The sequence below is a fragment of the Bombus impatiens genome, unplaced genomic scaffold (genome assembly GCF_000188095.3).
Source record: "Bombus impatiens unplaced genomic scaffold, BIMP_2.2 scf_0129, whole genome shotgun sequence".
NCBI classification, from domain to species: domain Eukaryota; kingdom Metazoa; phylum Arthropoda; class Insecta; order Hymenoptera; family Apidae; genus Bombus; species Bombus impatiens.
In genome coordinates this window covers 102,512-116,961 of record NT_176548.1, presented here as the reverse complement: position 1 = coordinate 116,961, position 14,450 = coordinate 102,512, and the positions used below count along the sequence as shown (strand labels likewise).

The window sequence follows — 14,450 nt, the reverse complement described above, 5'->3', positions numbered from 1 at the left end:
ATCGCACGGCGGGGTATCATAAATAGATTACTAGAGTAAATCTATGCGGAAAAAATGTTCGTGGGGGAACTCGCGAAATAGATTTTTCCTTGAGATCACGCATAAATTCAACAAATCGCAAAGGGGAAATCAAAAAGAAAAGAATCGTTTGTTACCTGTTTAGAGCTTCGACCTTGACCATGTGAGGATCTACTTCGGCTTTGAAATTGGCCAATTGTTTAATCTGTTTCTTAACTTCGTCGATGTCGCTTCCTAGCAGTCCCATACTGGAGAACTTGTCCTCGGCTTCTTGTAGGAACTCCAAAAGATTTTGCAAGGTCTCGTGGAACTCCATAGCCTTCTCCATAGCATCGATCAGATTTTCCTCTCTTCTGGCATATAGGGCAGTTACGTTATCCCAGGCTTGATCCAAATCTTCGATATGCTTTCTAACATCTGGTTTGTCTGGCTCACCGCAAAGACCCATCAACTCGTGACCAGATGCTCGTACTTGCTCGACATCCGGTTTCGTTTGGTCGATTTCGTGCCTAATCTCCTGCAAGGCAACCTGTTGCTGTTGAATGGCAGCAGGTTGAGCTGCTGGTGGCGCCTGACCAGCAAGAGCATCCTGAAGCTCTCGCAGAGTCGACATCACGCCATTCAACTCAGACCAGAATTTTTCGGCGATCGCCAAAGCTTCGTCTAACGTTTGACCTCTGTCGGTCGTCGACTTTTGCACGTCGCTCCATAGTTTGTTCAATTTGTCCAGCTTCCGTTTGATGTCCTTTACGGCTGGATCAGCTCTGTTACCTGCCTTGCTGATCACGTCATCAGCGGCCCTCCTCACAGCCGCATAGGCCTCGGATCTTTGAGCCAATTCGTCGACCAAAGCGGAATTCTCTTCCATCTGATCTCTTAACCGACCAGGATGAGCGCTGATCGGTTCGGCGCCATTTACTTGATCGGCAGTTGATGAGAGAGCACGCAGCATTCCTTCCAGCTTGTCGGAGAACTGAGAAGATTCCTGAAGTGCCTGTTCGAGAGTCTGCTGTCGACCACGAAGTTCTGCTCTGAGGGCTGCATATCGAGTGGTGTCTGCTTCCAATATGTCCTGTATCTTGATACCTTCTTCTTCGTTGCACAGCTTCAACAATGCTTCACCAGTTTTGTTCAGCTTCTCGACCAAAGGTTTGTGTTCGTTGATGCTCTGCACGAGGAACTCATTCTTGTCCTGTTGGGCGGCTATTAGATCGGGTCTTAAAGCAGGCATAGGAAGCATTGCGACTTGTTGTTCAGCCTCCTCTAACCAGCTGACCAAATCAATGTGAGTGTCGCGTAAATGTTCAGCCAATGGCAAAGCTTGTTCCAGAGCACCGAGTCTATCCATTGAAAGACCGGAGACGATTTCCATGGTTTCTCGCAAGTCCTCCATATTTTCTCTGATCGTAGATTTGTCCTCGTATTGACCATTTTCACGGATCACCTTCTTTGCCGTGGATATCACATCCCTAACACGTCCTTTCTGACTGGATATGTCATCGTTCAAGGCTTTATGCTCCTTCAATTGTACCCTGATGATTTCCGGTTCGCTGCTCGGTGGTTCTGCTTCTCTTAATTGATTATCCACTTCATGGAACCATTCTAGTAAATCGTCGATATCACCGATCACTTCAAGCGAACGTTGCTTACTCAGCTGAAGCCTCTCAGCCTTTCGTTGAATCTGCTCGGCAATGGCTGCGAATCTCCTATTATCTCTGGTGACTAGAGCTTCGATAGTGGCCGCCCCTTCACCCGGAGATAACTGAGACAACTGCGGTCCAACGGCGTTGATCTTGTCTAGAACTGGTCTATATTCCGATATCTCCATCTCTAATCTAATAATTTCATCCTCGCGAGGTTCGGCTGATTGCAGAGCCGATTCCGCAGCCTGCATCCAATCCATTAAACGATTATGATTATCATGGAATTGTTGCACCAATGGAAGAGACTCTTGCGCGTGCTTCAGCAAGTCGGAACCTCGACTAACCAAATCATTAAATCGCCGTTGCAAAGAATCGAGTTTATCTTTCAATTGAAGCGCCTCGTCGCTCGAGATGTGTTTCATTAATTCCAATCCAGTATCGGTAGTACTGTCTACTTCCGTCTGTCGAGTCGAAACCTCTTCGGTCAAGTCAGCTAGGTCTTCCATTTGTTGAAGAAGTTTCTCCGTATGCACTGCCAGCACTCTGTATTTCGACAATCTGATTTCCATACCCTCCATCCAAGCCTGAAGTTCTTGATAGCTGAGTACCAGATGACGTAAACCCTGCCTCGAACGTTGAAGTAAGTTACCAAGAGATTCTGATCGTTCGACCAATGCAGCGTATCTATCAGCCGCATCCTGAAGTTTGTCAGCCAAAGCAGCGGCTTCATCTTCGCCTACCAGAGACATTAGTTGACTAGCAACCTCTGTAAGTTCACTGAATTCAGGTTTCTTTGACAGAATATCCTCGTGGAGGCCATCGTGTTCGGTAACGCGTTGCTGAATTTTTTCCTCGTCCGTTGGAACCAACTCCATATCTCTCACGCGTTTTTCGGTCTTGTCCAGCCAAGTTTGAAGTGGTATCAGTTTATCCTGGAATTGTTTCGCTACTCCCATCGCTTGTTCAAGTGCTTCCATTCTCTTAGCAGCGCTTTCTGTAAGATTATCAAATCTTGCCATCAAATCTTTCAGTTGTTTCTCGATCTTCTTCCGTTCCTTAGGCTCCGCCTCAGCCGCCACTTCTTGGCCCATGTTGTACGAGGAGGACATTGAGTTTTGCTGATCCATTAGCATCTTCTTCAGGAATTTTTGTTCTTGTAATTGAGCCTTGACTACGTTGTAATCCGATGATGGTGATTTCTGGTTGGATACCATTTCCTCTGTGTCCGTCAGCCATTTCTGGAGACCCTCCAGAGCCTCCTGGAACTTTTCAGAAAAAATGAAGATCACGTTTCGTCCGAGGCCTGCTAGGTAGCCTTACTGACAAATCCACTAGCCGATCCCGGACGAAATGCATCCTCTCTTCCTATTATATCTTTCTCTCTTTAATTACGGCGCCACACTTCTATCAAACGACATTACCACGATCGTCCTCATCGAGTAGATCTATCGTCGTAGCAGATTTAAAAATTTGAGCCGCGTACCGCTCGTTTAGAAGCTGTGTCGTGTGTCAAGGGCTGTAGATCGCTCTCGAAGGAGGACTTTCGCAGAATATGCTCATGCAAAATGACAACGGAACGATTCAAAACGAAGGTTTAATTAGCGCGATTACCTCCGAGCGACTGAGTCAACTGTCTAGAGTTGGCAAAACGCCGATCGTCTCGTAAACTCGCAAAACGAGACACCCGCACGTGAAAAAGTCAAATTCTTTTTTTAGAAACGCGACCGATTGCTCTTTACAAGTGGAGAAGCATACATTTGCGGTTAATGACACACGTCTTTTGACCCTTGTCTCATGCTAATTTGTCCTAAATACGCCATGCACACAACTCTATGCTAACTTGATGTCAACCTTCATAAAATCGGAGTAAGGTTAAAGCATCGTGTAATCGTCGAATATCGTGCATATAATTCGGTCGATTTCATACACATGATGTGGAGAAAAAACTTTTTATTCCTTTCTCTGTTTCCATCGCAACTCCAATCATCATAATTGTCGAGCGTCCCAGTTTTCCTTAACGGTTAGCAATTAGCATAGTGGATTAAGTACGATGGTGTATTAAAATGAAAAATGACAGACCCGGTTGAAAACATACAACCATCAACAATTTGAAACGTGTCATCATCACGATAGCGTAATAAACGAATGATGATTAGCACCAGTTGTGCAAGGAAAATTATCGTGCCTCGCGGTAATATACGCTCGTGTATCGATCCCACGCGGAAGCGGCGGGAAGGATGAATCTTTGTCGCTGGTTGCGTATTATTCCATTTGAGAACCAGTTTGTTATGCGTGAGTGCCGCTCGTAGGCGGACTTGAGAATATTGGAGAAGGACGAAGACTCGGTCACAGCCAATTTTGTGCATGTTGACAATTAAGACGGTCGAGCAATTAGCATTTTGCGGGTCGTGTATGCCCCCTGGCAAGGACTTTACCATGATCTAACTACAGCCGCGAGGCGCGTGTGATTCGTTCCAGATTGAATATTTGTTCATCATGACACGCAAGAATAAAGACCATAAATATCATACATAATCGAATTGTTATTCTATTTCTTATCTTAACCTTTTGCAATTTCAGTTGCTTGACGAAGCGTGATAAACATTAAAATGTTATCTACAGATTGCATTATCCTATGTAATTGGAGCGTTTAATGGCGCGTTGAAGGCTAAACGATTATAAATGGCGCCATTTCCGTAAATACATTCCTGGGAAAATCGCGTAATTTGCAAGGCGTATAAGACAAGATATAGAATGTGGAATGTTAATCAATCTTCCGATGACATGAACGCGCAGGAAGCAAGGACAGAAAGAGAGGAAATATCTTACCTGTTGAGATGTCTCCTCGGTTTGTTGCGCTGCCAGCTGTGTAACCCGTTCCTGAAGGAGATCCACGAGCGTGGTGTACCTCTTGTTCAGAGTATCTAGATCACGAGCGACGTCGTCAACCGTTGAGACGAACTCTCGTCGCGGTTTTTTCACCGAAGCATCCAAAGACGGGCAGATATCTTCCAGCTGTTCCGTGAACGCTCGAAGCCTTTGTCCGTAGATCTAAGGGTTTTGGTTAGCCCGTTACGGTTAGTGCATAGAATTAGATTATCGCATGTGCGTCTCTCTATTCCCTTTCTATTCCCTTAGCTACCCCTACTACCATCATATCTTACGGGACCTTAAAGCAAGCTGACCGCATGCAAGAAATGTATATAAGAATTTGAAAAAGCTACGTACTATGAAGATAGGCATACCTCAAGGATCGTGAATTAAGAACAACGAAATTACCTTCTTCTACTTTTCATACTGTAGAAAATTTACGAGATGTCATGTAACATGAACAACTGATAATGAAGGAAAGGTGCACAAAGTAAGGAACGACACGGAACAGGAAACATTTGAATCTGAGCGTAGAATGTTCGAACTTGAGTGCAAATATGCTCAAAGCGGAGACTAAAATAAAGAAATACATTTCTGATTCGATCGAAGGAACAATCGCTTCCTATTTGCATTCGCAAAGCTACCAAAAGCAAAGTATATTTTGTCATTAGCACGTTATCATCAGCTAAGCCTGTAATAGTATTTACGGCGTCTATAGCGGAAAGGAAATTAAAGCAATTTTTTGTGCGACAAAGGCAAGAGAAATATAGGCTCGCGACTTTATTAATCCCTGAAAATAACTGAGATCTCGAAATGTCTGTTCGTCGTCATGAACAGATTGTAATTAACACTGGGCTGCGATTTACAGTTTATCCAGTAGGCATACAGTCGACAATGACGACAATAGCGGTCGCTTCTCCTAATGATTTGCAGTTTGATGACAGCTCGTGACAGATGTCCCGATGATCGAGGCTCCACGACGGTAAACACATTTTTATGTAGAGCTTCATGTAGCTTCATGTAGCAGTCGTCGGGACGGACAAAGAAGGTAATCGAAAGGAGAGCGCAACGTGGGATCGCGACGCAAGACAATCGCGCAACGTGTTCTTCTAGAGAAGACTAACACGTACAAAGGACTCACGCAATATCCCATTCACGCAAGCGTTCATACCGTAAGCTAACAGGCTACCTAAAGGCTACCTAATACTAGCAAAGCCTACCTAGGGATTGCGAATATATCCATTCGCAATCATGTCGCTTGTCATCTTACCTTTCCTTCACGAATCAATCGACTGCCCGTCACATTTACTGCTTCGATCGCCGGCGCTCGTTCTACCACCTTGTTCAATAGATTCTAAAGGGAAACAGAATGTGAAAGAAAGCGTGTATAAAATATACAGGCCGGGAATAATCGAGTACGATTCATCAGAATCCTTATACGTTACCTTCGCATTTTCCACCTCGAGTTTTTCGTACGATTCGTCAATGAAATCCACCTCGTTACGGTAGGCATGTTCTAACTGTTGAGCTAGGCCATAGGCTGCTTCCGCGCTGCGAACTCTTTCAACCAACTGAGCACAAAGATTGGTCCATCTGGAGTTTAGTTTATTCACTTCATCGTCTAAGCGATCCATATCAGAATGAGAGCCACGATGACTTGGCCTCGACTTTTCAACAACATGTCTTGCGTTCTGCGTATCTTCGTTCAGTTTATCCATTGCAGTTTGCTGTTGAGAGATGGCATTTTGAAGCACCATCAGATCTTCTAGTACATTCTGTAATCCCTTCAGATCCGGTGGCAGCTCATCGAACGATGCCAATTTCACTTCCAATTCGGATACCGAGGTTGTATTCTCCTCAAGACTAGAAAGCACGATCTCAACACACTTTAGCCGCTCGATGTACAGATTACTGGAGTTCCAAATATTTGTCCATTTGGTGGTAACAGCGTCGAGCTTGTTTCTCATGGCTGGAGTCTTCAAAGTAATACCACGGAAAGTTTGCTGAACTTTATCTAGATCTGGCGTTTGACGTTTGAGAGTTTGCTCAAAATCTTTGTGTTGCAGAACCAAATGTTCTAAGCTGTCGATGTCTCTCGGCAATGGTGCAGCTATGCGAGTGTTCAGAACTCTCTCTGCTTCGTCTAATGCTTCTTGAATGGCAGAAATCTGTTCGTTGAAGATACGTCCTGCGTTCTTTGACTCTTCCTCCGCTCTGGCACGTTTCTCCAGTTCATCGAACAATTTGTTCACTTCGGCCGTTTCTCGCTTCAGTCGCCTCAACTGTGGATCAGCAGGGTCGCCCTCGGACAGGAGTTTCTCAGCATCCTCGTTCAAGGCTTTTCTGATAGCAGTTCTCTGATCCTGACCCATAGCCAAGAACTGCGGTAGATCCCAGCCTTTGACCACTTTGATGGTCGCGAAAATCATATTTTGTCGTAATCGAAGCTGTTTCCGTTGCCATAATCCAACACTTCGATCATATTGTCGTCGCAATCTTTCCGCAGCATCGAGAGCATCCTTGTCAGGTGGCTGAAGAGCAAAGCAGACGCCTGGAACAGGGGACTCGACGCCTTCTTGATTCTTTACGCGCCATTTTATCCTACCAGAGTTGTCGTATAACGTACACTGTTCACCCTTCTCAATCGACATCTGAAACCAAGCAATTTACACATTAAAGTAATGTGACAGACATCGAATGAACGACATAATGGTCATTCTACTTACATTGACTTGTTTGTAGCTGCAGACGCACGTAACTTGCATAGGCCGTGCCACAGGCTGTCGACGTTGCTTCATAGGAACCACGTCCTTCGCTTGATCAACCAGTTTCTGCACATGATCGCCGTAACTATTCAATTCTTCGCGTAGTTCTTGCATACCCTTCAATAAACGTTCACCCTCGTCCAAGGAGAATTCTGATTGGGAATAAATGGTGTTGAGCGACTCATCTCTCTTCGAGATCCACTGTTCGGCCTGTTGAACATCCCGGAAAAATTGTTGACTCTGTGCTGCGTGTTTCAGATGAACTTCTAGACAAAGAGTTAATTGGAGAAGCCAGGTCCATTGACTCTGCATAGCGGACATGTAAGCTTCGATGGTTTTCGCGGCGGGATGATGTTGAAGGACCAGAGCTTCACCTCGATCTTGCACCGCGGAGAATTGAATCTCCCGCTTCTCTAGGTCGCTCATAAGGGACTGTAAAAAATAGACAATTTATACATTATGAATTCATAGATGGATTACAATAATCTACGCGTCTTTGGATGCGTGTAGATATTTATAAATTCGTCCATCATGCAGATTATCGTACACCATGATCACTTTAAATTATATTCTTCGTTACCTCTATACCAGATCCAAACGTACGCTTGCAGGAAAAAAACAAGTATCAACGACTTTTACATTAGATTTGATGACCAATTAATTCAGGATGCTAGTATATAATTGTCATATAACCGCAAAAAAAAACATTAAAACATAAATTACCTCGTAATACTGCTCAATACTTTGCACATTCAAATTCTTGTCACTCCAATCGCGTGTCACCTCCGTCTCCTCCTTAGAACTCAGCCAAACCAGTTCATTAGTCGCCGATTGTATAAAATCATGTAGAGTGTCCAAATCGGAAAGTCTCTTATTCGAGGCCGCCAATAATTCAGTGTGAAGTTTTTGAAGAACAGTTAGATGTTGGCTGTACAATGTCAATTCCTCAGCGTGAAAGTGGCTCTTAGCCTGCACACATCTCTCCACTTTAGGATGGAACTGCTCGATATTCTTGTGTTCTCTTTGGTGAACCTCCAGTTCGTTCTGCACGCTAGGTAAATCGGAGCCATAGTCTGCATCTTGGAGCTGTTTGATCTTCGCCTTACACCAGTCGATGCAGTCGTGTAACGCACGGAAATGTGGATTGGTGTCGACCAATCGGGTCTCATGGACGGTAGTACGGTGTTTCGTAACGACGCGTTCTTCTACCGGGAAAGATACGGCCGACAGCGGCTGTACCAAACGTTTATGAAGAAGAGATCGCAGGGCGACCCACCGTTGATGTAGCTTCTGAACTCTGTAACATGGATAATTCTGTGACTTTTCCGCAAACGAATGTAGAGGAAACAGAAAATGATATCGAGAGAGCTACCTTTTGCGAAGTTCGGCCGCCTGACTGTATCGCCCCTCGGTAAGTGTATGCACGTCTGGAAAAATATTTTGGATCTGGACCTCGGTGTTACGAATATCCTGTTCCAAAAGATCCACCGCATGTTTCGCTTCCAGAGGATGAAGTCGATCGAGACGCCTGGCTTCGTCCTCCACTCGTCTCTCGAGCTCCTCTAATCGATTGTCGGTCGCCTTCATCTCTCTGTGCACTTTCTCTGCTAGTCGTTGCAGTCGTTCGAGTCTGAGAAACAGATACAAGCTCGAGCTTGGAACGAAACGAATCGTTGATGCGAATAATCTCGCTACTTAAGGAAGGGATAGATCTTACCGTTTAATTTCGTCGATTATCGCCTGTTCTCTTTCCTGATGCAGCATCATCAATCTATTCCAATTTTCTTCAATAACCTCGATACGCAAGTGAGGTTCGATGTCTACCTCACCGACCGCTTCGAAGTACTTTTGCAAATCCCTGAAGATGTAAGAAAGTCGTTGCTTGTCTCTGTATCTGGGCGGTACTTCTTCATTCTTGAATTTCGTGCTGCCGGCCGCCAAATTTTTCATTTCTATCAAGGTCGGCGGGAAGACACGTTCCTGCATCAGGCACATCTTTTCACGGATCCACATGTGGAGGGAACTAGCTAGCTCTCTATATTCCTCTGAGCGCCTCTGGTCCTCGGCATCGTACAACGGGTGAATCGTTGGCGGCTCCGGGAACACGTCGTAGAGCGAAGAGATGTACGTTATCAAGGACTTCTCATCCGGTTCAGGAGTGTCCACATCTGTAACACGAAATACAAAACCTGAAGCACTTGCATATCACGTAAATCTTTACGCTTCCCTTGCTCTCCTTTCCAAAAAGAATCGCTCGGCCGTTTTATCGTGCAAAAGGGAAAAAGCAGAGGGTAAAAGAGAACGTCACGGTTCGAGCGTCGACCGGAAGCGGTGGTAGACATCGGTGACGGCCTCGAGCATTCCCGACCATAGGAGAAAACATAGGAAAAAAGAGAACGTTGAGGAGAAAACGCGTGTATAAAGTGGCAAGAGAGGAAACTCGCCAAAAAGGAAAAATCTGCTTATCGAGCATCTAAAATAGGATTTAAAATGTGGATCTTTACCTTCAGGATCGAGAAGCCTCGTAACGCCATACTCGCGCTCCGCGACGTAGAAGACCCGATCGAGCCGCTCTCGTGGTTGACTAGCACGAGCACCTTTCCAATCGACCAGATCTGGTCTGTTTCGATGGATTAATGCGCTGAAAGCTAGCCCGTCCCTCCACGATCCGGTAAAGTCCGTGACGCGCACTCCAGGATAACGCGCCGTCGATCGTCTGGCCCATCTCAGAAGAGCTTCACGGGCAGTCACGTTCGATTCCTGACCCACTACAATATCGGATATCTAGAGAAAAAGAAAAGGTCATAGTTCGTCAACAAACGGTGCTTGTATATTCACGAGAGTATATCAGGTTTATTTTCGTTTAGATCTAATTCTGGTGTCGTGCATCGACCTCGATGTCGCTTCCGCTTGGTTCGCCCTTCGACGTTCAATCGCACGATTCGAGCCCCGAAATGTTCGTCCTGCCCTTCTACTACACCCTGTTGTCACTAAACGTGAAAAGAAGCGCGAACCTAGGGACGAACGACGACAACGAACCTGTCCTTGCAATGCGTTACGCGAAAACGCGAAATTAAAATGAAGAGTCTCGCGTCGCGAACGCGAAACAAAATTGCCAAGATTACGCTTACCCGGACGGTTTTCGGCTTTGGCGAAGCCTGTCGACTCAAAGAGAAGGAGGAGGAGGAAGCAGCGGTCTCCTGCAAGTAGCCGGAGCTGGCACGTTTCGTCAGATCCTCGGCCACGCATCTTTCCTCGCCCCGTGTCAATGTGGTCGTTTTACGTACGATCCGGGTCACGATACGTTTCGTGCCGTTTTCGCCGCGTCTCGAAGTTTTCGTTGACTCGATCGACGATCCTAAATCGTAGCGTTATCAGTTTCGCTACGTAAACACACTGAAGCCCGCACGAAAATATTCCAACGAAGCTCCGACTAACCGGCGATGTTCAAACGAGTTTCAGAGGCCTCCTCGTGCTCGTGATCAACCGGTTGATTCAAAATCGCGTCACGATCGACTCCGAGCTTGGCTACGTTCCAACTTAGCACCATCTAAGCTGATCGTGCCGTGACTTCTAGACCCTTAAACGAGTCGATCACGATCAACTAACGAGGAAATATCTTATCAAAGCATTCGAGCCTCGAAACTCGTAGCCAGGTTACTCGTCGAACTTGCCGTTTTGTCGGAGTTCCTACCTAGAACCTCGGTCGAGAGTCTTCTCTTGGTGTAAATGGCTCTTAAGTCATCAGTGACGGGTGTCGCAGTAGACGGAGCAGGCGAGGCGACGTTCTCGCGAGCGTCATCCTCTCTGGTGCCTTGCACGAACAGTCTGCCACCTTTGCTAAACCGATATATCGACATTGTGAATCGATACAAAATTGTATCCACGGGGATCTCTCGTCTGTCTTCTGGCGGCCGTCGAAAGGACCGAGTTGCTCCAAGAAACTAACATCGACCTCCAGGAATAGAGGCAAGGCACGTACGGCTACTCATTCGTAGCCTTATCCGGCGTCTCGGTCTCTCCAAGCTTATACCGCGCGCCGCCGCTCGTGAAAGCCGATTATCGAAAGTCGGCAGTCCGTCTATCACCGTTAGCCCGAGTTAGATACTCGACACGACTCGAAAAACAGTTATCGATTCGCGAATACGCGACCGATACGTATCTTCCCGATGGTCAGTTCAAAAAAAGATCGAAGCGACTGATACGTGTGCGATTCGAACCGAACGAACGACTAGCGATCGTCTGAGAGCGCATCGAGTAGCTGCACCGAATTGCGATTCGTTTTTAGCACCAACGCTTCTTGAAAGTGGGGGAGCGATCGCGCCTACTCTTGGAGAAACCGCCTCGAGCGGGGAACTGTGTTCACTGGACCAGAAGACAATGTCAACGTAGATCAGGACAAATAAAATACGATACCCTGTTGGCGGGGAGAATGATAGAGGAATACGCCAAGTGGCGGAAGGGGAAAGTGCGAACAGAAGAGGGAATGATAACGCTGGAAGAATTAGTTAGTTATCGGAGGAGACACTCGACGGCAGGTACGGCCATCACCGCGCGTATCGCGAACAGACTGCCGCGCACTACAGGTAGCTCATCGAGACCGATCCCCACTTCGAGTTCTTTTCGTGCTTCTTTGCGCGCTCGTTCGTTCGTTCGCCCGTCCGCTCGCACGTTTCACCGGTAAGGTTTCGCGATGCGAATCGTCGCGCGTCCCTAGCCGCGACACGTGTCTACCGTTCGAGGCTTCGACGAACGTGTACCCTGGTCCGTTGTCGCGCGACCACGTTCCAACGATTTCGAGATTTTACGCCGAACGGTATTTACAACGAAAAGAACAGGATACACCGCGATTTACCGAACGAACGAACGACCGACAACGTGCCGTGCTGTATCCGGCTGCCGTCGCGAGAGTAGGCCAACGAAATGCGCGCAGGTGAGAGACGCCTCCGACATTCCCCCTCTTGATTCCCCACTCTCTTTTTCTTTCTCATCCTCTCTCCCTTTGTCGATGACTGCTCGTACTCGTTATACCATAGCCTACTCTTCATCCTGTTGCTCACCCCTACAATTCGAACGACGTCATCTATCTCGCTGTGTTCCCGCGACGCCCCCCTAAAATCCATGCTTGTCCTCGTGCACGTCGTCGTTGCGGTCATATGGTTGTTATTTGTGCATAACCGGTGCAAGATCGCGCATGCGCCCGCGTTATATCGGCCGAGTCATCGGGGAACATGCTGTTGCAACGAGGCGAAACGCGTCGGGAACACACCGGACGCCCCACTTCGCCGCGACGCGACGCTTCGTTTGCCGTTCGTCGCGCATCGTGTCCTTCCTCCTTTTCCTTTTCCAGAGATTTTTACGATTCACCGTGGCACAGTAACACTCCGTAAGCGCCGCCTTCGGAACGTCGTCGATGTTCCGAGCTGACGTTCGCTCGTATTATGTCGCAGACTTACCTAATTCGTAGCGCGGCTCCCTCAGTTTCAATTAATAATACGCGTCAACTCCGTTTGAAGGACATGGGGAGGTACGCGAGGAAACGAAAACAATGCCTAAATAAGCAACGTCGAGTTGAGACAAGCGAAAAATAGGACGCGGCGTCGCGTCCCTGAACGTTGTGAACGCGAACGAGAGAGAAAAAAAAGGAACAGAAAACAGTCAAGAGAGACTCGAGGCGCGCGGTTTGCTCGAGACCGGACGTGACGTCATCGCGCCCGCAACCGCCTGGCCCGAGCATTGGCTTCCGTTACAATGCCAGCCGCGTGAACCAATCGTTGCAAGATCCTCCGGGATCCTTGTAATTCTTCGCAATTTCCGCGATTACCGGTACTTCGCCTTCCGTAATACAATGGTAACGCGACTTGCTTCCTAGAAACAACACAAACTAAATGGACACGATCCTTCCAAAATAAAAAATTGTATACAAACTACTTTTAAACCAGCTGTGTTATTAGTCAACGAAGTTATTCCTAACTTAAATTCTCTTTAAGAAAATCTTTGTACAATGTCAAGGAAGGAATGCAAAGGGACGTGTATTTTACGAGGGCGCGAAAGTCGTCAAGATGCATGAAACGCGCTAAAAGGGAACGATCGCTCACAGCCTGACCTTGGCCGGTGGCGTCATTCGCGTTTTTGTATTCGGTACTCGATCGAGCGATTCCGATTATCATAATTACAAGGTGGGCGGCTCGCGACCAGAGGAGACCACGAGAAACGCGCCAGGGCGCCGCGATACGACTGTTCGCAATCTGGTCACCTCCCACGTCCCGGAATACCACGCGATGCTTTTGACTGACAATCAACCTTCCGGCTTGCTGACTCGACGTACGCGTGGAACTACCATAAACGGACAGGTCTGTCGCGAGTGGAAGAATAGTCGTCACAGGCGGTTAGGATAAATGACGCGGTTGTCGAGGAAAATGAATCTCGAAACGATTCGGCGGATCAGTGAGAGCTTCCGTGCGTAGGACGACGGCTGTTACAAGACTATCTGCGAGCGCCATCTGGCTTTTCGATCGGTTCACGCGGTCGATAAGAGATCGTGCCAACACTGGCTACTAAATATGTATCTAAATCTTTGATCCGGGTGTAATTATCGGAATATTTTTTTCGAACGAATCGATAAATGCTTTTCAGTTCCTTTTTTTTCGCAGAGGGAACCAACTACGACATAAAAATGTAGGGAACTTACCTTGCGACGCCAGCTCTGCGGCGCGAAACAGAACAAAAAATACACCATTAGATACAGATGCTGATCGGGAGGAGCCGATAGTTAGTAAGAATATATAAAGGGAATAGGCTTAAATTTCTCTTTTTTCCTCTCTCTCTCTCTCTCTCTCTCTCTCTGCGGCTACTTCTCCTTTCTCGAAGTACCGATTCGAGAGCGCGCGAGATAACGAGAAGTCGCGTATTCGTTGCATCGTTACGAAAACGAACACTATCTGTCTTTGTGCGGTCGCGTAATACGGTTACTCGAGCCGCGATCGATGTCTCGCCTTCGAGATTTTTTGCGCCCGTCCGCAGACGATCCGACGCGACGTCCAGTATCGGCCAACTCTTTTGGCGCCGACTCTCCTTACCGAATGACCCGACCATCGCGCGTAATCGCGTTCCCGTTCTGTGGTGTGCAACGACGTGGCATGGCGTGGCGTGC

General features: G+C 47.1%; 1 protein-coding gene across 26 annotated transcripts in view; it reads right to left on the bottom strand.

Moving 5' to 3' along the window:
• The window catches only part of LOC100740130 (microtubule-actin cross-linking factor 1), a 54,258-nt gene that overhangs the window by 15,745 nt on the left and 24,063 nt on the right, over positions 1-14,450 (bottom strand). For 12 of the 26 annotated variants that reach the window (XM_033318907.1, XM_033318912.1, XM_033318910.1 and 9 more), the window contains 11 exons: positions 13,989-14,003; positions 9,802-10,081; positions 9,015-9,465; positions 8,670-8,927; positions 8,021-8,594; positions 7,878-7,901; positions 7,259-7,729; positions 5,978-7,183; positions 5,803-5,886; positions 4,491-4,712; positions 156-2,926 (listed from right to left, as the gene is read on the bottom strand). In XM_033318907.1, the coding sequence (XP_033174798.1) occupies positions 156-2,926; positions 4,491-4,712; positions 5,803-5,886; positions 5,978-7,183; positions 7,259-7,729; positions 7,878-7,901; positions 8,021-8,594; positions 8,670-8,927; positions 9,015-9,465; positions 9,802-10,081; positions 13,989-14,003 (6,356 nt within the window). Of the gene's footprint in view, positions 1-155; positions 2,927-4,490; positions 4,713-5,802; positions 5,887-5,977; positions 7,184-7,258; positions 7,730-7,877; positions 7,902-8,020; positions 8,595-8,669; positions 8,928-9,014; positions 9,466-9,801; positions 10,082-10,428; positions 10,656-10,991; positions 12,186-13,988; positions 14,004-14,450 lie in introns of those variants that run through there. The other 14 variants (XM_033318920.1, XM_012381178.3, XM_012381179.3 and 11 more) reach the window with 5 other exon arrangements.